Consider the following 26,731-nt stretch of genomic DNA (forward strand, 5'->3'; position numbering starts at 1 on the left):
AAAATAGCAGACTCTTAATAATAAACAATGAGGGAGTTCAACAAAAAAAACAACCCTCAAAGATCAAGAAAGTTAGTAGAATTTTTAATCTTTGATTGATCAGCTGCCCCATATGTCGAATGATGATTTTTAAAAAAGAAGGATTCTTTCGGAGCAAATGTGAAATTAATGAAAGTTTTTTTTTTAACTTGAGTCTTAATTCCTCTCACCTTATTTTATTCACTTGTCTTCTACCGCTGCCCGGCTCCTTTCCCTAAGTCCACATACAGGGGGAGGGGCGGCTGCTTCTCCCCTGATGCATCAACCCCCCCCCCCCTTCACCTTGAGATCTCTCGGCCGCCGACCGCATGATCGCGCCGAAAATTGGCACGCAGGTTCTTCTGGGACATTTATCACTTCAATTTTGTAGATTATAATCTACAAAATTTACGAGATTATGCTAATAATGCGAAAGCAAATACTTATTCATCTATAACTCTCTTAATAAAGCTCCAAATATTGGTATCGAAACTCTATTTTGGTGTTCTAAGCAAGTGAGTAGGAAATATTGCGATATCAGATCGATTTCTTATTCATTATTGTTTTTATTTTATTTCTTTGTTGTTTTACATTTATTTTTTTATTGTCTTTTCAATGAAATTCGTTGAGGACTCTCTTGAGATCATAATTGCATGCAGAAAATAAATACATTTAAATCGCCACCACGCCCCCCCCCCCAAAAAAAAAATACATTGATGATTTTTGGTTGAAACCATGGGCGGAAACCCAGGGGGACGTGGCCCCCCCCCCCCTCCACCCTATTCAAAATAGTAGGGGGCACGATGTCAAATGTCCCCCTTTACTCTATTTGTGGTTTTTTATGATGATAAAAAAACACATCCTTCAAAATCGAAATAAAAACATGTATTTTAGGGCAAGATGACCATACTTTTGGGGTGATCAACCTTTTTTTTTTTCTTGTCAAATGTTCTTGCCCCTTGTCTCCCTATAACCTTTTGGGTGAGATTTATCCGCCCCTGGAAACGCAATTTGCATTAACCTTATATGCATATGATCACTTTTTGAGCAATTTTGGGTCAGACATGACTACATCTTAAGAAAAACGGCCTCGGGCTTGAATTTTATATATTCTGTCCACAGAAGGTGCTTGTCTTTTTTTCAGATGGGAATATATTTGGCTCGCGCTCCGGATCGCGCTTATATTAAGTTAGGGAGCCTATTCCCATCCATGTGTGCCCAGTTTAATCTAAATCTATCCTGTTCATGATAACAAAAAAACTTGCTTACAAGGCAATGTCCACTTTGGCAGGTCGGAATATAAAAAAAAAGCTTGCGTTTCGCACGTCCATTATATCGTCTTCATGAGTGACGTACTGCAAACCATGGATGTTAGATCACGGGGTATGGGGGGATATATATCCCCCTCCCAATATTTCAAGTGGGGGGGGGATGGCCTGTCTTATCATCCCCCAATAATTTAGGGTAGAAAATTATAATAATGACGATGAAAAAAATGAAAAGTTTGATCATGATGATTATAGTGATGTATTGTTAAAAAAAATTGACTTTTAAACAGATGGGTGGAGGTTCAATATGAAAAAGAATGAAATGTTTATGTATATGATATTTTTAACACATGACATAAAAGGACCCCGACAAAAAACAACTTTTGTTGATAGGGTGTTGAATCCGGTGTTCCATCCCACCAGCGGTGAATAAATTAATTTAGATAAATCAAGTAATTCAAAAGGGTGGAAAAATAAACCGGAGTAAAATTAAGGGTGGCAATATAAACGGGGAAAACCCCATGGACGTAAATCCCAGAGGGGTAGATCTTGAAAAAGTACAAGTAACTTTTTTTCAGATTTACCCCTCCCCACATCCAAGTGCATGATGTTTGTCCCATTTAATCTACAACCCTTTTGAATATCACTTCATTTTTGTTATGTAAAATAATATAGAGTATAGGCTAATTACTTCACTTTATTTGCCTGGTTATACACACATTACCGATGTATGGTATTATTGTTATATATGAAGTTCGACATTCAGTAAACCTTTGAACAAGAAAATAACAAAAGTCTTGACTTGAACGATAAGTGATAAGTTTTGGTCAATAATATTTTGCAGGAGAGCATTGATGTCCTCATTACCTATCTATGTGAAAATGAGGTGCATATAGTCATGAAAGAGTGAGCCCATATAAAATGCAAATAAAAATCACTCAGTTTAAAAAGTCATAATGGTCGTTTGGTGATCATTAGCTCATAATTATATATGGTGCTTTTGTATGCGGTTGGATGTAATTAATATTAAACATTAATTTTTATCATGTGACCCCATCAGATACCTCTCATGAAAATATTGAGGTTCAGTGAGCTCAATAATAATATGATCATATTTTTACAATTTTTAAATAAGTGAAATCAATTAATGGTTTCTCTCTAAAGCGTATCTTCGGATATGAACATCGGATGTTTTTTTCCATGTTATTCTTGTTATTGTTATGGACTTGCATAACTAAACTTGATTGATTTTTTCTTGTTTTGGCAAAAAAAATCTCTGGTTTGGAAAGGGATAACAGTTTTGCATTCTATAAGAGCACACTCATGCGGTCAGTAAATTTCATTATATATTAGCTGATATTACACACTGATGGTTCAAGAATATGTTGGAGAAATATCATAACATGACAGTTGAGTTTTGATTGTTTTTATGTTTGTTTTTGTTTCATGCACTTATAAATTAAAATCCAGGGTTAAAATCGTCTAAGGAATGACGGTAAGCCTAATGGCGCACAAGAAGCCACACAGTTTGTAATTTGTGCTATAGTCTTAATTTGTCCGAATCTGCATTTTATCATCATGCATTAAGAAGAAAAAAAATATTGCCAGTCGGGTTAGATTTAAGAGAGAAGTTGAATACATCATGCTAAAACTTTGTACAGACAATATTTATTTGGTAATTTTTCTTTCGAGTTTATAATAGGCTTACTTGTAACACAAACACAAACTGAATTTAAAAAATATATATAAGTACAGTAGACTGCAACAATGAAGGAACTTCCAAGAACACCATGCATATCAACCACTCCCAAATGTCCTAACTTGTGATTTTAGTGGGGGTAGATCCCCATCCACAAGAACATTTGTGTCAATGGCCAACCAAGAATACCGATCGACACCCATGTACGTTGCAAACCATGATTCTCAACGAAGCTTTTTTTCGCGGGCCAGTATTATTGAATATTATTTTCATCTCAACAAAGCACGCATGATTTGATTAGGGTTAATGAGAAGTAAATGAGATACGATTTCCCCTAAAGGAACGTCAACAACAAAGAAAAAAAAGCGGGCGATCTGGGAAAAATGGGGATTTTTCCGGCTCCCCTGTTTGTGAAATCTGGATCTGCCCCTGCATATCGATTGTTATGTCTGGAAACTTTGCAAATAAAACCAACTGATCAAATGAATGAATGAATGAACCAATGAATGAATGAATGAATGAACCAATGAATGAATGAATGAATGAATCAATCAATCAATCAATGAATCAACCAACCAACCAACCAACCAACCAACCAACCAATCCAACCAATCCAATCAATCCAACCAATCAATCAATCAATCCAACCAATCAATCAATCAATCAATCAAAATCTCTTATTATAGTGATCGCGAACAAACTCAACTTAATCAGGTCTAGCGCCATCATTAGATGAAATCTTTGTAATGTTATTTTATTATGAAATTCCGAAGGCGAAGTTGGTGCGGGGGACTCTGTGACATGTTTACGAATTCTCATCATTTTCATCAATTAAACAAATGAAAGACTTCTGGGTTTGTTGTTGGAGGATTGATACTTATTGTAAGTTTTAATTTCTGTCATTTATTTGAAAAGAGAACAATGTTTCGCGTTGTTCAGCAACGCTTTAAGCCTTTCTTTATTGACCCACTCACTTCATTGGTGATTGGTTTCGTTTTCTCTAATGTAGATCTACATGTAGGCCTACACCGTCCGTTCACTTGACATAGGCCTAATAATTATTACGGTATGTCAAGTGAACGGTGTAGGCCTACAGACTAAAGTCTCAAAGAGGAAAGGAAACGAAACTATGCATGCAGCTGCAGAGTGCGAAGCAGTGCATCCACTCTTCAATTCAAGACTCAAGACAGTTCAAATGAACGTGCGTCTGTGTGCTTTGCACTCTGCAGCTGCATGCATGGTGTGCGTGAAAGTGAAACTTTGAGTTTTGTCAGACGTGTATGTACTATCAATCAGAAATTATTATTTACGTCTGGGACCGACCTTTAACGTCACCATCCGAAAGACGTGATCAGGGCTCGAACCTCTATCAATTTGTAACTTCCCCACAGCTTGGAGTTGGATTATTGGATTATACAGGCGCACGCCACACCGCCCAGTTTTGTTTCCTCTTTGACTTAAGTTAACTTAAGTCTTTACACCGTTCACTTGACATACCGTAATAATATTATGTCAAGTGAACGGTGTAAAGACTAAAGAGAAAACGAAACCAATATGAAGTGAGTGCTAGTGCCAGTGTGGATCGAATTACAATCATTATTTACATGTAGTTAATATTGTCCGAATTCTTTGTTGCTAATGGCAGTTTTGCACTGGTACTACATGTAGATTTCGAGTTTGACTTACTGGTACTAGGCCTACTACTTCAAGCAAAATTTTGTTTTGGTTGCTAAGTCAAGTTCAGAACTCAATTCAGTCCATATCAAAATTATATTACGGCGAAGCCCTGCGATCTAGCGAAGCGATGTCGGAAGTCGGAGAATAACGTGAACATTGGAGCCGAAATACAGCCGTTCCCGATCACGGTATTTTGGAAAGCGATGGGCATATATCTAGACCTAATGTTTTGACCTCGAAATGTGACGGAGAGACTTGACATGAGTCACAACATTCAGATAGATATTCAGATATTCAAAATTTATTGTCATGCTCAAAATAAAAATTACATTGGCACAAAAATCATATTCCGGCTGTTGGTATTCAAAGAACAATATATAACATATAATAAATAATTACAAAAATAATGGCATTAAATAATATATACAGAAAGACCTAATACTAACCCAGAACAAAAATGATATGCTGCAAGGGCAGCTGCGCTGAAAACTTTACCTGGTGCCGAGGGGGAAACGCCTCAAGCACGGTGCCAGTCCAACACATCCATGGGCCCCGGTTCGACATTGAAATAATCACAACACATCACACTACAAAAACACAAATAACCCATCCACACCACACCAATAAACATACCCCCAAAACTCCACACCTCACACCACAACACAAACCACAAACACACATACCAACCCACACTACACACCACTACAAGTCATCGATAACAATGTCGAAACGGCACCCATCCAGTGCTGGAAACCACCACCACGCCTGGCGGTCCCCCCTCAGGACCAAGCAGCATTGCCTTAGCACAGCCGCCCCCGCAACGTATAAAAGTAATATGGCATGACAATGAAGTACAATACAAGAAATCAATTGGATTAAAATACATGTTGGAGTAAGTACTTGGAGGTATGTCGGTTTCAGTTTGAAGGGTATTGCCCACTAACAAAACAATATAGCACATGATATAAATGAAAGGGGGTCATCGTTTAAACTCTGCATTGTACAGAACCATTGCATTTGTAAGGAAAGAACATCTAAACCTGCTAGTCCTTATTCTTGGTAACCGGATCCGTCCAGACCTATTAGAAACTACAAAGCCATGGAGGGGATGGGTATCGTCTCTGATGATACTATGTAGCTTATCCAAGACTGCTTTGTAACTATGTCTTCCAACTGGGTTATTGGCAAACCTATCACTTTACTGGCATTTTTTATTGCCTTACTCAGCCTATCCTTATTCTGGGAAGTTAGACCAAAAAACCAGATAGCACAGGAAAAAGAAATGATAGGTTTGATCAGACTTTCAATACAGAACAGAAGATCTACTACAAAATATGTAAAAATTTTGCTGAAATAGTTTTTTTTTACGACATCAGCTTCCAATCAGACCCCTCTTTGCTTGTGAAATACATGTACATGTCTACAGGTCTACACATATTTTGGTCACTTGAAAAAAAAGATGCATGTTGAGAAAACAATAAAATCAATGATGAGCTATTTTTATTATTTTGAGAATATAAAGACTTTGAAAATGTGTTTAAAACATTTTCATCATCTTTCTATTCAAGTTCCCTTGGCTTCGGGAGGATGTTGCAAAGCTTTGAGCATATGAAATTATTTTCTGATGCGTATGATGTGCACGTTCAGTAATACCTGTCGGTAATTCAATCACTCACTGTTATAGGCTGCTACATGTACGCCTAGACATGTAAGCCTCTTGATATCACTCAAGGGTTCATTACCTGCCGCCGCGCACAGAAAAATCAAGCCATAGATGTTGTGTGTTGTGGACACCAGAAGTGGGATCGCAGCACGCGCGACCCACTACATGTAGTTAGAAATCCACTGACAAACGCGGTTCATGATGCGAGGTTAGTATCACTATAAACCTCGCATTACGTGTGAGTGCCTGGATGTCAGCTTTTTATCGTACCACTCTTTTCATGTACAATGTTCTGGTCATTTATGATGTTACATGTAGGAACTATCACATACTCTAGATCCGTTTTAGACAAGTCTTTTGTAAATTAGCAGAATGTGTGTTTACAGTGAAAAGTGGGAGAATTAACAGAACCACTGCACTGATCATTTGTTTTAAATACTTTCATTTTGTTGTTATTTTGAGGAAATAAAAACTTTTGACATTGACAGAGAATGTGTTTTTAGCCAGGCTTTTCTCTGCATCTTTCTATTCCAAGTCTTAGCTTTGGAACTGCTGCAAAGTTCTAATCTACATGTACACCATGTACTGTATATGTATTTAGGGCAAGGCAATTAATTTAAGCATTTGAAATTAATTTCTGATCTTGGGTATGTCTATGAGTATGACTGTGTGTTGGTGTTTTAGATCATTAAAGGTCAAGTCCACCTCAGAAAAATGTTGATTTGAATCAATATATGTAGAGAAAAATCAGACAAGCACAGTGCTGAAAAATTCATCGAAATCGGATGTAAAATAAGAAAGTTATGACTTTTTAAAGTTTCCCTTTAATATTTTTAACAAAATAGTTATATTAACGAGCCAGTTACATCCAAATGAGAGAGTCGATGATGTCACTCACTCACTATTTCTTTTGTTTTTTATTGTTTGAATTAAATACAATATTTCAATTTTTACGACGATTAGGACCTCCTTGCCTGAAGCACAGAATTTTTAAATAATGGAATTCCACGTGTTCAGGGAGGAATGAAACTTCATTTCACATGACAATGACGAGAAAATCAAAATATTTCATATAATAAAATACAAAAGAAATACATGTAGTGAGTGATGTCATCAGTTCCCTCATTTGCATACCGACTGAGATGTGCATATAACTGTTTTGTGAAATGAAGCGAAACTTTAAAATGTCATAACTTTCTTATTTTACATCCGATTTTGATAAATTATCAGTGTTATGCTTGTTGAATTATTCTCTTTTATTCAAATCAAGTTTTTGTTGGGGTGGACTTGTCCTCTATTAAAGTGAAACTTGTGTGGGATGATTATCACAAATGAATATGCATAAAGGTTACATGTATTAAAGGTTCAGTCTTGGACGCAGGATCTTTTGTTCCTCTCTATCCAGCTTCTGATTACATACAGTGAGGTCTGAAAAATGTTTCCAAGCCAAGGTCAATGTTATTTGAGGTCAATGAACTTTGAGTTTATTATCAAAGGGAATTTATAATCTGTCTAATTTGGAAAAATTATTAATCTAAGTTTTTTTCAATTTCAATCTTTCTAATTTCAAACCTAATTATTTAAAACACTTGAAATATGAAACTTTAAATTTGATGTATTAGCTTTTAGTGGGTTAGAAAGTAAAGTACAAAAGTCTACTGTACATATTAGTAATTTGATCAACTTTAATAGTCATCTGGTCATTTCAGGCCAAAAACTAAATTGCAATAAGGAAAATTGATATTTTGTATACATTGTACATGTTTCAATGGAAGTGGTTAATAAATCAATAATATAAACTAAAAAAAAATCATAGTAAAAGTCCTTTTCAGGACTTCACTCACTTTTAAGAAAAGAAAACTTCTAATTTCCTCTTTTCATCCTTGTCTTTCCATTTCAATCTTTCTGCCTGTATTTCCTTTCCCTTCTTCATATTACACATGGTGAACCGTAAACCTCCATATTACATACACTGTACATGTAATTATATCTTGTCTACTATCATTTGGTCTACCATCATTTTGTCCAAAATTTGTCCACTCACCATTTTGTCTAATAAAACCAGTTTTTGCCATAGCGATTTACATGTAGTGCCATTTCATCTAATTGGATTACGTGTATAAAGTGTTAATTGGAGAAATTAATGGAAATAGAATGGATAATAGACCCACTGGTTGTGAGATGAAATAGCCATAAAGTGAACTGGTGATAAAGACAAAGTGATGATTGGACTGAGTACACTACAGTAATGGTTATTGGCTCAAATGGTTATTAGACGAAATGTACACTGTAAATAAAGTAGACCTTGTGGTGAATGGATGAGTTGGCAGTAGACAAATGTAATTTACCATCTACACCCAGCCCCCACCCCCCCCCCAAAAAAAAAATAATATTCATGAAAAAAACACTTTCAGTCCTTTAAGAACCTAATTTTGTTGTGGATTAACATTTTTTTTCAATAAGGAAATAATTATAGGAAATTAAATGCTCCATACAGTACATATCACTCCTATTCGTATAAACTACATGTACATGTACCACCAGTACAAGTATCTACAATGTATATTGTACATTGTACCCACATGTGCATAGAGCCTGAATTACTCAATTTCACTTGTAACCTGATGGAGTTGATTTCTTATTAATTGGGTGTTGTCTTTTAGTTTTGGGAATGTAGATAAACAGCCTAAATTACAGGATTCCTGATCGTCAAACTAAGTTATCAAGTAAAAAGTGGGGGAGATTAGTCAGTTTCTAATTGCCCCCTTCCTGAATGCTTGCTCAAATAAATGCCATATAGTATATCTCCATGTTGTGGGATTAAAGAGGGTTACAAAAATAGATTTTGTAAGGTGAGTATGAACACCGTAGATCAGTCTCATTTCAGGATCTTATGCTGCATTGCATTGCATTGCCTTTTGAGGGATTATTTTTGTGCAGTACATGTATGTACATGTATGTGTGTTTCTCTTAAATGATTATAGATTGAAAAATATAGGTTTTTATTCCAAGTATTGAAGTAGTTTAATAAAAATTTATTTTGGGCAAACACATAAGATATGGAATATTACAGACATGCAATACATAAATGTTTACTGTAATTTGTTCCTGAATCCTGAATGAAACACATTTTCCTGTCAGAATGTCGTAAGTACATTTACTACACATAGCTCCATGTAGCACAATAATCAAACTTAGAGGCCGTTCTCATTATACTTTCTAAAACTAGTTTACTGGAAACCGATTCAGGAAACCACTTTGGAAGATCGCTTTGCTAGCGTTCCCACTTGATCACATGAAAGTGGTTTTCAAAATCACTTCACGTAAAGCGCTCTTGTTGCTATGGAAACGCTCTCAGTGGGGTGACGCGTTTCACGCGAAATTCGAAACCGCAGCATAGGCATTTTCCACCTGTCATATGGAGTAGCGCGCTCAAAATGTGCGAAGATCGCACATTTTACTTTCCACTAAACTACATGTAGTTTCCAGTAAACTAGTTTTAGGAACGTAGTGAGAACAGCCTCTTTATTGATGGGGTGGGAGGGCAGAGGATGCCAAGTTCAAAGACCAGCTATGCGTGAGATTTTCTGTGAATCTGAGTGAGATCACAGACATTGTGTACAATGTATATGGGGAAAGGCTGTGATAGTTGCTTGAGACAGAGATTTGAGGGGATGAACAAGAGTCCGAAATGCTTGAGTCTCACGCATAATGCGTGAGACTTGGTAGCTCTGGGAGGGAGTGGGGCTGTATTCCTTGATTTGATTGAATTACGAACTTGTACAAAATTCTCCAATGCTCAAATTTAGTATGTTGATGAAGTGAAAAAAATTAATTTGATTTCTCCCATGACATTGACATATTATTATTTTTAGAGTACATTGACCTAGTACATACATGTTTAATATGTATTTGTATAGGGAAAGCACCTGCTTATTTGATTAAATAGTGAGCTTGCAAAAAATCTATTCTCAAATTTAGTATGTTGATGAAGTGAAAAAATATATATTTGATTTCTTCCATGACATTGACGCATGTCCTTTATTATTTGTAGACCTACATTGCACTCTGAGCTACCAAGTCTCACGCATTATGCGTGAGACTCGAGCATTTTGGACTCTTGTTCATCCCCTCAAATCTCTGTCTCACGCAACTATCACAGCCAATCCTCATGTACTGTACATTGTACACAATGTCTGTGATCTCACTCAGATTCACAGAAAATCTCACGCATATAGCTGGTCTTTGAACTTGGCATCTCTGTGAACTTCCTGTACATGTACATTGTACATACAAGTACAGTGAAAGGAAAGCACCTGTTGATGATGAAGTGTTAAGAAAATCCTGAAATAATCCATGAAACAATTTCTTGATCCATTCCAGCTCTGAGGCATTTCAAGTGCAGGTCAGATTACCCCCCACTGTAACAGTACCAAGGGGGCTGGGTATAACAGAAGCAGTGACGTCATCCCATCTGCCCATTGAGTAATTGTGAAGCAGAACTTCACCTTTGCCAGTGAATCAAGACAGACAGACAGACGAGTTACCTATTGGAGTGTCTCCGAGCATGTGAGGCGGATCAAGAGCGTTGAGCCGATAGCAGACAGAACTCGTTATAGGATGAAGATGTATCACCGATATCTGATGAAGATGGAACTCGGGCAGGTTGCTGTCACCCTGCTCGTCTTGTGTGCAGAGATCATAAATACTTCCGCTGATGTTATTGCTGTAAGTGCAATTTGCCTTTTATGTATTTGATATATTACAGTATGTTGTTTATTAAAAAAAAGTTTGAACTTGTGAGCTCCGGTACATGTATATATGAACGACACCAAGTTCATGATTGGTCATTTCAAGTAAGTCAAGAAAAATGTAAAGTTTTTTGTGCACACACTTCATATGGTTGATGAGGATTTTGGTCAGCTTTTCATTTATTTTGGGTGCCCAGGAAATTCCAGGATATGAGTTTACACACAACCTGGGCTTGTCTAAATTACAGTACAAAAGCAACAATATTGCACATTCTACGTTACCACAATTTTGCCAAGAGATAGACTTCTTCGTTCTTACTAGATGAGGGGATGGTACCAGAGGAATAGACTTGGAGTGAACACGTTTTTTGAAAACATTTTACGTATAACATTTTACATTTTTTTGATAACTTTGAACCAGTATTGAAATAATCATACAGATGACTTGCCTGATTACAAAAGATATACCAGTTTTAAAAAAAGGCATGCAAGTTCATGTTTAATAAGAGTCTAAACTGGTTCATGAAACATATATAAAAGTAGGGAAAATAACATGAAGATAAAAACATGGAATAGTGGCAAAATACATGTAGTTTATTGTGAACACCGAGTGTATGCTCATACTGTGAATTTTTACAGCTTACACTATGTACACGTACATAGTACAAGGAAACATTTTAGCATTACATTATTTTCAGTGAGCTACATTGCAAACTGAAAGAGCCCTCGTCCGTCATCATCATCATCATCCTCTATTCCTGCCTTTGTACTTGGTCTCTCTGGAAACCGTCGCCATTGGCAACAAGTTATCATGAGACAATTACAAAGGGAAGTTAGATTGGAGAGGGGAGATATATACATGTAGCCCTGAAAGAAAGGACTGCAATCAAGCAATTTGTAGCATGTGGAAAGATCGCTTCCCTGTGGCATGCTAAACATGATGGTGAAATGATAATTTTTGCTGGTACATTTATACACATGTACAGTGGCATGTACTGTAGTACCATGCTAGTATTGCACACATTTGCCCAAAATGTTGGCCTACATATATATTGTAGGAAGAAGCTTTATAGATTTCAATAGAGAACTCCACATATCGCTATTAAAAAGCAATTTAAAATGACCTTTGGTTTTGAACTGAAGGATATATTGTTCTGAAACTGAAGAAGTGTACATACATGTAGTACATACATGTATTGTATTGTACAAAAATCTTGTGCACACTTGCACATACAATGTTCCTTTAAATTGCACACCCTCCCCAATTCTTTAAAAGTTTTATTTTTTAGGGGAAACAGTGCTAGCTTGTTTACAAAAGCAACAGCTTAATCTAAAAGGGCATACATGTAATGTAGCTTCTCTCTAGGAATGCTAAAAATTAAATAATTGTTTGGTTAATAAAGACATCTAATATTATAAAATTCATAATTGTTTTATAATCTGGTTATAAAGTAAAAAAGAATGGAGTATACTTGTATGCATATACATGTAATAACAATCATGAGGTTTCTGTTCACAGTCATTCAAAATTGGTCATTAAAAGACTACATTGTACATGTATTTGTACGTTTGATATTTTCTTTCAAAAAATGTTGGTGTACATTTCTGCCCTTTTGTTTTATGATTGTAAGTCCTATTAAGAAACATGTACATGTATCTCATACCCCTTTCATAAACCCAATTATGCGGCTAATAGCAGCATAATTTGGTCGTAAAATCAGAGGAGGACCAGAGTTATCCGCATTGTTTTGATGCTGCAATTATCCGCATAATAGCAGCATCGGGACCAGATTTTGACTTTATGAACGCATTTTGAAAGTAATGCGGATAATTGCCATGGAGCGGTCACAAGGTCACCCTTTCCAACGTACTGCATCGGAGGGGGTGTGTGTGGTTGCCATGACGATTATCCTCCTTTTTCAGGACGGGTGCTCGTAAAAATAATGAAGATTATTTTTGGAGTTTATGAACGCAATTTTTATTGAATTATCCGCATTACTCTTAGGCGGCTAATTGGAGGATAAGTTTATGAAAGGGGTAAAAGTCTGTTACATTTGTGGGTTTACAAAAGTAGATTTACAGCACATTTTGAGTTTTTGAGTGCATACATGTACATGTATGTATATTGTCCCCTCCCCCCCCCCCCCCCCCGATACACTTCCAGCATAAAGTGTGCAGGAATGATGGATGATTTATATTAGCTTTGCCTTTTATAATCCAGGCTTCTCATTACTAAAACCTTATGGCTCTAATACTGTCTGCGGGGTTTGGAAAGGATTTATTTTTCGATTGATAATCAGTCATGTATTTATTCGTCTAGCTCTTGAGTCCCTACTTCCTGCAGAATGAAAACACAAACATATGTACAACTGTACAATGTACATGTAGGCCTGCTTGTTCATGTACACATATGCTATGATTTATACATTTCTAATTAAAACAAAACATTACACAAAATACTGCCATCTCACAATAACACTGAACATTGTTTTTTTTTTAATTTTCGCTTGTTATCCAAAGTGTGAAAATACCCCCCCCCCCCAATAAAAAAAAGAAAAGGAAAAGGGATCTTGACATACTGTAGACATACATGTATCTCAAGTAGCCCTTTCTCAATCTAATTTGTACTTTATTGAACTGGTTAACCTAAAACCATTTTTTTTAATCCATATTTTATTGTTCAAAATAGATACATGTACTCCAAAAATTTGTTTTGCCCAATTGATCGTGGGCCTGGCAGCCGCTGTGCAGCGCCAGATTGACGAGGCTCTATTCCTTTAATCATTGAACGCCAAACAGGGTAGCAGCAATTCCCACCTAATGTCTTTTGGTATGACGTGGCCGGGGTTTGAACTCGCGAGCTACCGGCTGTGAGACGGACGCTCTATCAACTGAGCCGGTCATGGAAACCAGTTTTAAGATTGCTTCATTAATAGTGTTCTCATCACCCTCTCCTGAACTGGTTTCCAATACCACTTTCCGAAAAGTGGTCTTGTGGCTATTTGAACGCTCAGTGGGATCACATACAATGTACAACATGTGTTGCACAAAATTTTAAACCTCACCATGATCGGCATTCTACACAAAGTAGCACACCCATCATGCACGCACTCGTGTACTTTCCATGCAAAGATTGCTTCTTGAAAAACTGTTGTGTCAGGACTATTAAAGACCTATGACTAAACCGGTTTTATAACGAGGCTTCCCTGAGAATGGTTGTGTCCGATCTACCCTTTAAACCAGTATCAACAAGGCAAATCGGTCTTGGAAACCACATTAGGGGTTGTTTTCAAACTGGTTTGGAAGACAGGATTGCCTCCAAGACTGCTTCAACCATTATTACTGGTTTCCACGGAACTGGTTCCACGAAACTGGTTTAAGAGAGTAGATGAGAACGGGGTCAAATGCACTGTAGGCCTACATGTTTTGAATTTAAACCAGGATCCTGCTCTGGAGAGTAGTGTGCCAAACTTCATGAAATTGTAATACACTCTGTTCTAGAGTGTCTTTAGACAAGATTAATCACGTCATTTTTTTTGTTTTTGTGTTCAGACTTCTCCACATAATGATACTCAACGTTTTCAGTCAGTCACAGCAGCATTCGGATCCAACCCAGATGGCCGAATGGTACGTTTTATTTTTCACTTCATGAAATATTTCTTTTTTTAATGGTATGTGTTTTCCCTTTTTAATGATTGATCTTAAAGTTGAATTCCCTTTTCATTCCTACTTGAATGTGCTATCCATGTACGTGTATATGTACATCGTCATTGTTGCTATCATCAATCTGATAATTTTCATTAGTCTTGAAAATAAAATGTTGGTTTTTCTTCTCCATTAGGCCTACCCGGTAGTTAGTCTGGGCTCATACATGTACATGTACATCTTACATGTAATCTCAATCTTACTGATGGTGAAATTTGATTTCCATTCCCTTTTGAAACATTAAAACCACATTCAACGCCCCCACATAATAATAATGTTATTGTGCAGCCCATCTGTACAACAGAACTACATGTATTATGATTTAAAGAATCAGGAAGATGACAGAATAATGTAAAACAGAGTGGGGAAAGGGCATTTATCCATGCAGGGCCCTCACTGTGGAATTCCCTCCCACGAGAGATATTTGATAGCAAGAGTGTCAAAAAATTAAAGATTAAGCTAAAAACTTTTTAATACCTCTTTTTTTATCAATGATTTTCTGTTACTTGTAATTTTGTTTGCACCACCCCCCCTTTGCTTCTGTGCCTTTAGCATCTCTTACGAGATGGATATTTGTCTATCAAACAAATTGCATGTCCTCATTCATCGGGATAGTGAAGTGAAGCAGAGAAAATTGCATGAATGTTTCATTGTTAGAAGGGTGTGCAACATGTACTTGCTTCTTGATCACCCAAAAAAGAAAGATGAGCTGTATTATCATAAGTTCAAATTATTGATTCATAATTTTTCAGTATTCCTCCTCTTTTTTTTGTGTATGTAAATTACAGTCTCTAAGCGTATGAAATATACTACATCCCAAGTTACCCTTAAATTTTTCCAAATGGTATTTTTGGCAACTACATGTATTTTTCTATGGCAGAGTTTTATTGCATTTATTTGCCTCATACATGAAATTGGTCATTGCAGAAAAAAATTGTCCCTTGAAATATAGAATGTTACCTCCACCCCCCCCCATACATGTACATGTAGCTATTGCCCCATTGTGAAAGAAAAAAAAATCATAATTTATACCTTCCTGCATTCTCAACTGAACTGTAATGTCACTCATACATTCCAACAATGGTTAAATTTTCATATTTCCTACTTTATCTCTCTTTTGCCTTCCTTTAATTTTTTTTTCTGAATTTCTTATGCAGGGTTGGTTGGTGGTAGCCAATCCCAGCGAAGCGTGTCAGTCGATAGACAATCCTCCCGTTCATCTACGAAACACTTCAGAGATGTACTTTGCTCTCATCAAGAGAGGCAAATGTGACTTTGATAAAAAGGTGTGTATTCTTGGAAGAACCATATTTATTTATTTTGAAATATTCAATTTATTTTTTGGGATGTTTATTTATTCATTGTTTGCTTATCAATGAATTAATTTTATTGTTCAGTTATTTTTTATTATTCATTATTACCTATGCGAAGTGTTTCTCTGTGGCAATCATCCATATTTTGCGTTCTCTGATTTCGCAGCGGTCAATATCATGCTGTATTTTCTCTCTTCCGGGTTTTCCCATTGACTTTGTGTGAAAAAGTAACAGCGGGCAATATTCGCGAAATCCAGTTGGAACCAGTTTGTGAAGAGACTGCAGTTGTAGCGCAGCGCATAGTGCGATGCGCAATGAATGCCATGCACTTGCTCATAGACAAATAACTATATGTATGCGCAGTGTTGACCGGTATGTGACGTGAGAAAATGGCTACGCCTAATAAAGAGATTCGCTAGTTATGGTGCTGACGAATTTGAAAATATAGTGACAAAGACGCTGAAAATACCAAAAAGTCTGTGAAACAGGCCGTTGCTGTATTCCATGAGTATCTGCTTCAAAAATCTCTTCTGGGCGATTTCGAGACCCTTGGAAAGATTTTGGGGGAATTTTATGTGTCAGATTTTGGGGAAATTTATCAACACAGATTTTGGAGATAGGTAATAGTAATAATATTAACTGGCATAGAATGAGATACAAACCGACATGTATATTTCCCTCTCTGAATCCAATATTGCCATCGCCTTTGGCTTGGGCAATATTGGATTGACATCGGGCATTATAGGTTTGTATCTCATTCTATGCCAGTCAATTCATTTATTTATTTATCCAGGGTGCTACATGTACATAACTTTTAAAAAGCACTTGCCCAGTCGGGCAAGTAAAATTTTTGAATAGTTCAAATATACTTGCCCGAAAAAAAGTTTTACCTCTTCAAAAGAAAGTATTGCGGTTTTATAAACCATTGACCTTTTCTCTCGACATGAACTGATCTACCTTGTTATTGCCATGACCAAAATCAAGGGTCAATATCACATCATATCGACCCTAATTTTGGGCATTTCACTGTGAGAATTTCGTAGTTATGTAGTTATGGTCTTTGCTTCAAAACACTTGCCCAACTAACTTTTACTTGCCCCCGGCAAGTGGGCACGTGCTCAGGTAGCATCCTGTTTATCTATTTATTCATTCATTCATTCATTTGTTTATTTTATTAATATTTTCAATCATATTTTGATGTTTTCACTGTTTTATATATTAGTTTATTTGTATTCAAATCATTCTATTTTTTTATTTGGGTGGTGTGATTTGTGATTTAATAAAAATATGAGATATTGAATCATTAAGTGAGATTGACAAGACTCATGAAATATTATTGGTATGCAATTTCTTGAGATTGATTCATGGGGTTTTCATTGAATCATCTGCTGACTAGTACTGAATTGGTTATTTGCCAGCTTTACTCAGGGTTCTATTAGAACCAGGGCTTAGTATCGTGAATGTAAAGCAAAAAATAAAAAATATGATGAGTTTGTTGCTGATGAAACATAGGAATTTATTAGCTGATTTAGCATTTAAAAACGATTTAGGTTTTTGTTATGAGCAGTTTAAAGAAAACCCACATGCATTAATGAAATTTATGAAAATTTTCTGCTTTTGTTTTTGAAAAAAGTATTTTTTTCTTTTGCATAGTTATGACATCTATTCTAACTTACAGATATACATGTATATCACATGCACTGAGTACATGTATATGACCTGATTGTCTTGTATACATGTACTTGCAAAGAGAATGTGCTGGATTTTCAAGCTTTGTTGATATCCTCCATTAGCTTTTTTCTTAGTCTTTACGTCAAGTGTATTATTCCATGTACTGATCCAACGTGTTAGAAATTAATAGTCATGTTTGAAATGCTTTATCCAATGTGCAGGTTTTTAATGCCCAGCAGGCAGGATACATCGGGGCTATTGTGTACAACGATGAAGGAAATATTCTCACCACAATGAGTGGTAGTAAGTAATTCACAAAATAAGCAACTATTTAAAGGTCAAGTCCACCCCAACAAAAACTTGATTTGAATAAAAAGAGAAAAATTCAACAAGCATAACACTGAAAATTTAATCAAAATCGGATGTAAAATAAGAAAGTTATGGCATTTTTAAAGTTTCTCTTCATTTCACAAAACAGTTATATGAATGAGCCAGTTACATCCAAATGGGATAGTCGATGATGTCACTCACTCACTATTTCTTTTGTTTTTTTATTGTTTGAAATATGAAATATTTTGATTTTCTTGTCATTGTCATGTGAAATGAAGTTTCATTCCTCCCTGAACACGTCGAATTCCTTTATTTTAACATTTTGTGCTTCAGGCAAGGAGGTCCTAATCATCAAATTCGTAAAAATTGAAATATTGTATAATTCAAACAAAAACAAATAGTGAGTGTCATTATTGACTCTCTCATTTGGATGTAACTGGCTCGCTCATATAACTATTTCGTTAAAAATAAGCGAAACTTTGAAAGTCACAACTTTCTTATTTTACATCCGATTTTGATGAAATTTTCAGCATGGTGCTTGTCTGATTTTTTCTCTATCGATTCAAATCAACATTTTTGTGAGGTGGACTTGACCTTTAATCAGTGAAATTGAAATCAATACCTGCTTGTCATGTTCTTGGAAATAACTTGGGAATATTCATTTTGCATGGTAGAATCAGACCATCACCTAATCAAATCTATTGTTACATATCCCGATGGTTTATGGTTAAAACTAGAATATCTCATATTTCATGGAATAGAATACAAAAGAAATAGTGAGTGGATGACGCCATCAGTCTCCTCATTTGCATACCGACTAGGATGTGCATATAAGTGTTGAATTAAGCAAAACTTTAAAATGTCACAACTTCCTTATTTTACATCCGATTTTGATAAAGTTTCAATGTTTTGCTCGTTGTATTTTTCTCTTTTTATTCAAATCAACGTTTGGTTGGGGTGAACTTGTCCTTTAAAGCTTCCCTTCAGCGCTAGGTGGGTCTTTCATTAACGCTGTTTGTAAGTTACAAGAGACTTTGCAAACAACTGGTGATCATTTCTTGAGGGAATTGATGGGACCGAATTTTCATTGATGTGGATTTACATGCAACTCCTAAGAAAAGATCACCTGTCGTTCGTACAATTAGTCGTAAGTTGTAACTTTCGAACAGCTTTATGAAACACCCACCAGAGCTCTTGTATTGCTTTGAGGAGATGGTGCTTGAGCCCCTTTTCATAAATCGTAACAATTGATCATTTTTTAGGCTGATTTTCAGATTGAATCCATTCTTTATCACATGCAGGTAGAGTCAAACCTAAAAATTGATTCCATTGAATACCATGTGCAGTGTACAGTATGATCACTCGTGATCAAATGCCAAGCTTTGGTCTTGGAGTGGGGGAGGGGGGGGGGGGGCACGAGGTCACAAAATCTGTACTATGTAATTCTTTCTATTCTTTATTGTGTAAATCCTGGTATTCAAACAAAAAATAGAATAAAGGTAAAAGAATACATGTACAACTGTAGGAAGAAGACAAATGAGATAGCAACAGATCAAAGTCTGTCAAATAAATCAAAGGTTATTTGGATGTCGTCCAGCACCCTTTCTTATCTTTACAATGTAGATGTTTTTAGGGCTCCTGTTGAACTTGTTTATTATAAACTGTTTACTCAAAAGTTATGATGACAAACATGTTGAAAGGTGGTGCTTCTGCGTGAGGTTATTCAATCTCAAGGTGTATGTAAAAAAGATTACAAGATCATAAAAGGTACTTTTTGCCTTTTATGATGAAGCAAAAAGACATAAATTTGGTTCATAAATAGTTCCACTAATGATAAAGACTGTTAGTCAAATCAGGTACAAAATTGGTATAGATTAAAGATTCATAACTATTGAAGGGATAGTCTGCCCAACAATCCTATTTTAGAAATCATAGAATGAAATAGAATAAAAATTATGGATGGCATCATCGACTATCCCGTTTGCATACATGTATCACTGTGTTGTAGAGATAACTGTTGTATGTGAAAAATGAGGGAAATTTTCAAATGTCTTGTTTTACATCCCTTTTCAGTGTCAAATTTTAAAAGTCTTATTTGATTTTTCTCTTTTTATTCAAATACAGTGTACATATGAACATTTTGTTGGGTTGGACTTCCCCTACATGTAGCTCTAACAATTTCATTGCATTATGTGCACATTGAAAATTCTAACCTTTACACCAATATGATTTTGATAGATACGTTATTTTTTATTTGTTTTCTTGCCACTACCATAGGTGCGAAGAGTGTGTATATACCTTCAGTATTTGTTGGCCTAGATGCTGGAACGATATTGAAAGGGATGAACTACACCACTGGGTATGTATTTTTTAAAAAAGAGATATACATGTATCTATACCTATCAGTTAGTCCTATGGGCCTTATGAGGCTGATACCTCGGTCACATATTTGCTCTACGATGGTCGTATGTCGAGTAGAAAACGGTTGTTTTATTCATTTTTTTATTGAAACCACCTATAGCTATGTAGCTGGTACAAAAAAATGTTAAAATGGCTGTTTTGGACTTGCTGAACGGCCGCCGTAGAGCAAATGTGACCAAGGTGAGGTGAATGGGTACCCGGTAGGATTAATTCCTTGAATGCATGAGCGCTGAGAGGCAGCTCGAGCTAAAGCCGGGGTAATAATGATAATAACAACGCGCCTCGGAATAGATTATTTCTAGATAGATGGCGCTATATAAATGCCTATTATTATTATTATTATTATTAAGGTATGAATATCCATATCTATTGGTTTACAAGACCAATAGTCCAAAAAGACTAAGTTTATGGGACCGAAAGTTCATAAGACCAACAGTGCATGAAACTGAAAGTTCTTAGGACTGGCAGTTCACGAGACTGACTGTCCATGAAGTTCATGGGACTTGCAGGTCATGAGACCGGCGGCTGGCTAGGATGCCAAGACCATCAACCTTATAGACTAACAAGCTACCGTGATAACAAAGTTTATAATTTGCTATGTTTTCTGACACTGCATACATGTACGAAGAGATGCTGAAAGGGTCCATGAAGTAGACGAAGTATTAACAAATACAAGCCTGTATTCCGAAGTCGGGCTTAATTTAAATTCTGGTATCAAGTTGTGGTTTGAATATGGATACCGGGTAACCAAATGTAACACCAGTCTCTTCCAGTTAAACTGGGCCCCGTCTTACAAAGAGTCACGATTTATCCGATCAATCGTAACTATGGAAATTCATCAGTGTTATAATTTTTTGTCCAGGTTTTTGCAGAATGTCCTTTGTGACAAACAAAGAGAAGCACAGTGATTTTTTAAGAAAACAATGAATGCCTGAAATATGCATCATAGTTATAAAACATTTTGAACAAACATGCGTAATAGATGTTGACATTGCTGGCAGTCCATAATCGCAACTATGGAAAGCCAGCAAAGTAAACATTATAAAATGCATGTTTGTTTAAAAAAAATTCTAGATATGAATGTTTATCCATAAATTTATTGATTTCTTGACAATTTGGTGTGTTCTCCTTCATTTACAAAGGAAATTTTGCAAATTTCCTGTAGAAAAAAATTAAGACACTATGGATTTCCATAGAGTTCAGATTGACTGGATCAGTTGTAACTCTTTGTAAGACGGGACCCAGGACTCAGAATACAGCCCATTGAGTACTGTCATACAGCACATCCAGGGATCTGTAGAGATAAAAAGTATAAAACCTGCAATTCAAATTGAACCGGTTCTAGCATGCATGTTTTGCTCAAAAGACTGACCAATTTACCGATCAAAATTCATGCTTCAAAATTGCAAGTGATTGCAAGATTTTGTGAAACAAGGTTCTGTAATCTGCCACTTTTTATGTCAAATGCTGTCAAAGAACAATTTCATCATGGCCCTGCAAAACACCAATCATTTGCATGCATTGCTTCTTTTGTTAAGAGTACTAAGCTCCAGTGGCAAGCAGTTACTTTGCCTATTGACTCACGTTGCCTTTTGGTAAGGTTCTGATCTTGTGATCCTAATTAGCAACACTGGTCTTGTGAACTTCCTGCCTACCAATGTTTCTGTAAATTACAATTTTGAAAGGAGGAATCAATAATACATTTTGAAAGATAAAGAAAAACAATTAGCATGCCAAGCAAAGATAGAATATAGAGAGAGGTTTAGAGGTTGTTTATAAAAGTACTGTCCCATTGATTCATTCCAATTACACGTACACGTATGTCTACCTTACTCTTAAATCCTCTTAAAACTTTTTAAGTCTAAAGAGGATTGCGGTTTAAAAGGAATAATCTACATGTACATGTACATAAAATTGTATGTACATGTAAGTGAGAAGTTCTAGCTTCAAAATTGAAGTTGTGCATCATCTTTATATGGACTCAATTTTCCACCCCTTTTTTTTCTCAAAAGAATGCTTTCTATGTTCACAGGCCTATGAAAGCAAGTGTCTGCCTGTTTTCAAATATATCAACGCTATTATGAATTAATTAGATAAATACAAATAAATACATGTACAGTAATACAGATAAAAATAAGGGAAGAAGAAGAAAATAAGTTGAAAAAACCCAAATGGACAAAGGTACTCTACTGAAGGGATGAAATAAAATGCAAAATGTAATTCTGTACATTTATACAATGTTTTTATTGTCAATTGTTATTTGGTTTGTATTGATTTTTTTTATTTTTGTAAATCAGAAACTTGTATAATATGTACAAAGTCCATTCATGTATGTGTAGCAAAAATGGGAAGGACTTTATGCAGGCGAACTGAACTTTACAAGGTTTAATAATAGCCCCCCCCCCCCCAGTAAAAGGGCTACATGTATGAGTGAGATTTCAGAGATCACTTTATTTTGCTGAGATTTGTCCTGTGTTTGAAAATGATAAGTTTACTTGAAACATTTTTGTACATTCAATAGCCCCTTTTATTCCAGCTTCACAAAGTACATGTACATGTATGGAGATATTACCAAAATCCAAACTCTCAACCGCTGAACGTTGCACAACTGTAGTACATGTAATAAGTCAGGAAACCAGTTGTGCTCTTTACATGTATTTTCTGTTCGAGTATTATTTGTTACGTTCTAATTTTGTTAAATAGTTTTGATTCGTAAAAAAGGAAATTAAAACAGTAAAACAGGAAAGACAGACAAAAAGTGAACAACAACGGAACAAAATAAAATTACACACATCATGTGGAAAGTTTATATTTGTACTTGTAAATCATGGAGAGAATATGTGTTTAATTTCATATTTGAAAGCCTTGGGATATTCAAATATACTGTGTACAGTTTAAAGGTAGACGGTAGTTGCAGCAAACAATTACTTCATGAGAAAGTCTTTTAAATGAAGGTTAATTGTCAAAATATTATCGTACATCTAGATCTGGTACATTTATTCTTCTACATACATGTAACAATGATATATAATTGATGCAAAATTTTGCCATGATGAGTCCAGTAAAAGCCTGCACACACAACTCATAATTCCCATAATAATTCTGATAATTACAAACTTGTTTGGTTTGACCATATGAGGATGAAGATAAGTTAACCTTGTTGACAGGGCACATCCCTTAAATTCCCGTGTATTTACATACAGCTGTATACGAGTCCACCCTCTCCAAATCATGTTTTTGGGGGTTTAAATTCCTATCCCAGTTTTATACAGTTTCTTACAGTACAATGCATCATAACATGTACATGGATGTACATGTAGACACAACATGGACAAGTTTATTCAACCCAGTGAGAATGCCTTTAAGGCATCATGATACATAATTGAGACTCAAACTCATTGATGATTTCCTGCTGTCATGTGACCCAGTCACCTTATTATGATGTCATATGAAACCCACAATGGAATGAAAGCCAATCCATGTGGTCTTTGGGATTTTTGGAATCATGCGTGAAATTCAGTCTCAACATTATCCTAATCAGAACATAATGTACATGTACACAGTAATTGATACCATTCCTTTCCCTCTTTCTGTCTTTGCTTGGCATGAAATGCAATATGTTGTTCCCTCAACTTCCCTGTAACTTAGATATCTTTAATGTGAATTCTTTTTGTGGAGATGGGTATTTATTTCAGTCTGAGCAATGGGTGCAATAATGCACATACTGCATCAGAAACATACTCATACGTGCACTTTGTATTGCTTGTTTATTAAAAAAGTTCGAAAAAGTATTCATTTTAATGTTGTTCCTTGTAATTTTGATGTCATTCATGTTAATTCTTTTTGTGGAGATGGGTATTTATTTCAGTCTGAGCAATGAGTGCAATAATGCACATACTGCATCAGAAACGTACTCATACGTGCACTTTGTATTGCTTGTTTATTAAAAAAGTTCGAAAAAGTATTCATTTGATAATGTTGTTCCTTGTAATTTTGATGTCATTCATGTTAATTCTTTTTGTGGAGATGGGTATTTATTTCAGTCTGAGCAATGAGTGCAATAATGCACATACTGCATCAGAAACTTATGTGCACTATGAATTGCTTGTTTATTAAAAGAAATTTGAAAAAGTATTCATTTAGCATTTTTGTGATTAAATACTGGAATAGATACATGTACATGTAAAAAAGGCATATATATCTTGGTACATAAAATTTTTTTTAGAAAAATCAAATAGCTAAGAGAGAAAATTAGAGAGCACATACACGTTATGACTATTTCAACAATTTTGCAAATGCCATCAATCATTATATATATTTTTATTTTTTATTTTTTTTACAAAGCCCCAAGATATATCAATACATGTGCATTTGAACAGGTATCTATTCAAAATGTATTTGTTCTGAAACTAATTGATGTGGAAACTATCCTTTCTACACACTACTACCATAACAGGGCCTTGTTCGTTTGTGTTCCCCTAACAAGCCATGTACTACATGTATACTGTACAATTACCCCCTCTCCCCCCCCCCCACCTTCCCCCACCCTCTACACATTCCATGTTGCATCCAGTATACTGAGCAAATGTCCCATCCCACCTTCTGTTGAACCCTTGTTTAATATTGAATTAATACATTTTTGTATAAAACACGCTTAGTCCCGCACAATATCATTATGTATTGCCGACTATATAAACGCCTTCTTTTTACAATTTGTAATGAAAGGGGGCAACTGCACTCAACAATAATTCATCCCTTGACACTGAAATTTCAAATTGACATTGTAGCTGTCAGAATTAAAATTAAAGTCTGCTCTTAAGTTTTGGTTTTAATATACAGATATGTACATGTACATTGTACACCTGTAGAGTGCCAATTGTGATTGTGACAAAAAGGTCAATTTGTCTTGTAATGAATTTGAGACACTGGGACCATTCATAGCTGTCTGGGAATGATAAAGATGGTTGTCTTTACCATTGAAGAATTATGAAGAGCACAGGACCGCATAAGAAACATACAATATAAACAGAATTTTGACATTTTTGGCTTGCCTTCCCATAATTTCAGCACAGACCTTGGTCTACATAAATTGGATTGCAGAGTATGGGCATATAAATTTACAAGAGCTCTGCATTATTTTATACATGTAGATGTAGGGGATAGTTTTTGAAAGCCAGGCAGAGGAATATGTGCTATTGTAATATTCATCAAATATGTGTAGGCCTACATAATGTACATTTCTGAGATGGGGCTCTGCTGTCAACTTTACCATTTGCTTTATGTCAGGGAATTTGGATAGTGACTTTATCATGAGGCATACATGTACAACAGTTGCATTTCATCTATTGGTTAGAATTCATGAATTACCTTTAGGGTGATTACAGTGTACATGTAATTAAGACCAATTGGTGATGAGTGACGAATTCATCCCCATCTCATGTACATGTAGGTGTCAAATTCCCCATGAAAACATAGTATGCCACATAACAGTCTTATCAAACTAAATCTTAACACTCTTCAAAATATTGTATGCAAGCAACCACTAAAATCCCATGCACATTTTAATCTCATTGCATTAATTGTCACATCTTTGTCAAATACACAGTGTATCACTGTCATTCCAAACTTATACTGTATGTTTCCCTCAGAGCTGCACTTTATGTATGGCCATGCGTTTTAAGTTGGGCCCGCAAATAGGTGGTATCGTTACATTTGCACGACAAGCACAGTAATAATTAATGGTATAAAACTTAAAATACATGTGCTACATGGGTATATTTGGTATTATATTAAAGGGAATCTTTATACCAATTACTTAAAAGAAAAAGAAATACTTGAGATTACTTCATTTACCAGTAATTAGCAATTATGTAACATCAATTGGCCATTTTTGCATGGTGGTAGACGAGGGGAGCATGACGAGGGGAGCATAAATTTTAATTTCATTAAGAAATTAAATGTGTAACATCACAGTACCTAAATATGTAATAGTTTTGGGGCTCACTAGCTTATTCTTCAATCATAAGTGGGTCAAATTTGAACTTTTCAGTTTAAAGGGTACCTAATTAAGCTAATTAGTATAATTAATTGATGTAAAACATGAAATTAACATGATTGAAATTCTGACTGTCTGATGTATAGGAAATGAGGAGAGATAAAATACAGTTGTGGGTTACACCTTGAATAAAATTTAGAAGCTGCATAAATTTCAAATA

The 26,731-nt window shown here is 35.6% G+C and overlaps 1 protein-coding gene across 1 annotated transcript in view; it reads left to right on the forward strand.

Annotated features, from left to right (window-relative positions):
- The first annotated feature begins 3,735 nt into the window (after window positions 1-3,735).
- Window positions 3,736-26,731, forward strand: part of LOC121429538 (E3 ubiquitin-protein ligase RNF13-like) — a 42,519-nt gene continuing 19,523 nt past the window's right edge. Inside the window, exons 1-6 of the mRNA XM_041626597.1 lie at window positions 3,736-3,867; window positions 10,709-11,053; window positions 14,629-14,703; window positions 15,939-16,067; window positions 17,987-18,068; window positions 20,373-20,454. Of these exons, the coding sequence (XP_041482531.1) occupies window positions 10,946-11,053; window positions 14,629-14,703; window positions 15,939-16,067; window positions 17,987-18,068; window positions 20,373-20,454 (476 nt within the window). The 5' untranslated portion in view covers window positions 3,736-3,867; window positions 10,709-10,945. The remainder of the gene's footprint in view (window positions 3,868-10,708; window positions 11,054-14,628; window positions 14,704-15,938; window positions 16,068-17,986; window positions 18,069-20,372; window positions 20,455-26,731) is intronic.

This window comes from Lytechinus variegatus, chromosome 16 (assembly GCF_018143015.1).
Source record: "Lytechinus variegatus isolate NC3 chromosome 16, Lvar_3.0, whole genome shotgun sequence".
Taxonomy (NCBI): domain Eukaryota; kingdom Metazoa; phylum Echinodermata; class Echinoidea; order Temnopleuroida; family Toxopneustidae; genus Lytechinus; species Lytechinus variegatus.